The sequence below is a fragment of the Apis dorsata genome, unplaced genomic scaffold, assembly GCF_000469605.1.
Source record: "Apis dorsata unplaced genomic scaffold, Apis dorsata 1.3 scaffold_982, whole genome shotgun sequence".
Taxonomy (NCBI): Eukaryota; Metazoa; Arthropoda; class Insecta; order Hymenoptera; family Apidae; genus Apis; species Apis dorsata.
Window position 1 is genome coordinate 109,205 of NW_006264085.1, and position 2,836 is coordinate 112,040.

General features: G+C 17.5%; 1 protein-coding gene across 5 annotated transcripts in view; it reads right to left on the bottom strand.

Annotated features, from left to right (window-relative positions):
- LOC102675524 overlaps window positions 1-2,836 on the bottom strand; it is a 31,333-nt gene that overhangs the window by 16,264 nt on the left and 12,233 nt on the right. For 4 of the 5 annotated variants that reach the window (XM_031514347.1, XM_031514350.1, XM_006623991.2 and 1 more), the window contains 2 exons: window positions 2,129-2,164; window positions 462-686 (listed from right to left, as the gene is read on the bottom strand). In XM_031514347.1, coding sequence (XP_031370207.1) covers window positions 462-686; window positions 2,129-2,164 — 261 coding nt within the window. The remainder of the gene's footprint in view (window positions 1-461; window positions 687-2,128; window positions 2,165-2,836) is intronic. The other variant, XM_031514349.1, reaches the window with a different exon arrangement.

A 2,836-nucleotide genomic window follows, 5' to 3' on the forward strand; every position in this document is an offset into this window, starting at 1 on the left:
ATATATTTAATATAAAATAATATTTTTAAAATTATTATTTATTTTAGTTCAAGTAATATTGAAATTTTTATGAATTGAAAGATAAATTTTTATATTTATATTTATATCTCTCTATATTTTTTAAATCTTTTTATCTAAAATAAATATTTATATAAGATAGATTTCAATGTGTAGTTATGCTTATAAAAATATGAATTTATATATGTATAAGTGTTTGCAACTAATCTATAGGGACAATTTTGAATATATACTATCTATATAATATATAGATATTACAATAAAATATAATTCAAAGACAAAAATTTTAAGATTATTTCTTTGAAATTTTTTTATAATTAAAAAAAAAACAATTAAAAAAGTTTTATATTATTTGGTGAATAAATAGCATTTAATAGATATTTTATGAATACGCGTGCATAGGCAATTGAAGAAAAAATTAATGATGAAAATGAGAAGTATACCTCCTGAATGCGAATTTTTTTGTGCTTGGGCACTGTATCATTTAAGGTAATCTTGCTACCCTCATTAAAGGGACGAAGATCCTTTGATGACTCAATACTCGGTGATGCGTCGACATTACGTCCAATTTCACCGGAAGTAGATTTCTTCACTCTATTTCCACATTTTTCTGCAGCTTCCAGGGGATTCACATAGAGATTACTGTCTGCTTCCTCAGTCAAATCACCCTGTGAAATAGTGCATTATTACATGCATTATATCATATATTTATATATTTTATAACATAAGGTTTTTAAAATTATAATATTCTAAAATATTCACAAATTAAATTAGTCAAAAAATATTTGAAAGAAAATTTAAATATTTTCAAGAGAAAAAAATGTTATGAAGAAATTGATTTTAGAAGTTAGTGAATTAAAAGATAAATTAGTTATTAGTTATTAGTTGTTATGTTTTTTGTCTTAATAGGACATGTTTTTTAGAATATTTGATTACTAAGAAATTATTATATTAATATCATTATATATTAATAGTTATATTAATATGAAATAAAAATAAGTTTTATTATAAATAAACTATTTATAATTTATAATTTATAATAAAAATAATAAAAATAAGTTTTATTATAAATGAACTATTTATAATAAAACTTATTTTTATTATAAAAAATTATTTGAATAAAAAGTATTTATATTAATATTCTATTTAAAAAATAAAATAAAATTAATTTTCAATAGTGCAATAGTTCAATAATACAATAGCTCAATGCAAAAAAAAGACAAAAAAAATAATTATTGTATTATATCTTTTTTAAATGAATTTTTTGTTTAAAGTAATCTTCTACACAATGAATAGTTTATATTGTTGTATATATAGCTGTATATAATTTAAAACATTATTTTCAAATATATATATTTTAAGATATATTAAAAAATCGAATTAAATCAAATCATCAATTTATTTAAAAAAAGGAAGAATTATGTATAAGTTTTATGTTATGTTTTATTTTTTATATTAAATAAAAATATGTACTTTTTTCAAAGTTGATTGAATTATTGTTACAAATTTTATAAGAATATGAATTTTATTACATATTCAATGTAAATACATGTTCATGATGCTAATATTAAATATTAATATAAATATTAATAATAAAAATATAGGAAATATAGAATATAATAAAATATTAGCAAAATATTGGCAAACATGCTAAAATATTTTTACAGCAGTTTATCAATCAAAATAAAAATAATTTAACGAAATGATTGAAAATATAATTGAAAACATTATTTTCTTTTTCATAAGTAAATATTTATCCTGAATTGAATTTTTTTTAAGTTCATATTCATTCTATTTTCAAAAACTCATTTATTATTATATATTTTTATAAAACTAATTTTAAATTTTAGGAATTTTTACTCTAAAAAATTCTAAATTATAGGAATTTTAGGTTTTAGGGAATCCTAAACTACATTCGATTTTATTCAAACTAAATTTGATAATTTATCTTTCAAGCTTATTAAAATTATTTACAAATTTAATTGAAAATTTTAGCATCTATTGTTAAATAGAAAAAAATATTGTAAATTGCGAATTTCATTTATTATAACATTTATTCGCATTAAAGTAAAAATTTATAATTTAATTCGGCAGTATGATAGTATTATACCTTATTATTATCCGCCGAATGACCAGCAGAAGAAACCTATGATAATTAGTATTCGTGTTGTTGAAACAATCAACGCAAAGATATATATACAATAACTTTGTGTATATTATATAATAAATAAAGAATAGTAAAAAAATTTTATAATTATATAAGTTATACATAGAATATAAAATAGCTGGTGCTTAAATAATTGATTGAAAATATTATTTCATGTCTATTCTATACATTGTTTTTATCAAAGAAAATAAAAAATTTAATCAATATTGATCATAAAACGTCAACTTTTTTGATATAAAATTTATTTTATAATATTATAATATTATTTAATAAATTTTATTGGAAGAATTAATGCAAATTTTTTCTGAAAGATTTAAAAATTATATTTATTAACAAGAAAAAATTTATATTGTATAATGTGAGAAATAAGAAATATTTGAATGTGTATACAGAATATTAATATATTCGTAGAATATTTTGGAAAGTTAATTTTAGAAACCAAATAAAAAGTATACAAAAAATATAGAATAATATTGAAATTTATTTATTATATATATATATATATAAGTTATAAGCAATTGAAGTTTGTGTTTATTAAAGCAAAATAGATAGAAAAAATTTTATTTTTATTTGTTCATTTCTTTTCATCTAACGAAAATTTAAATTACTTATGACTTAATAAATAAATCTCAACCAATAATTTTTGTATAT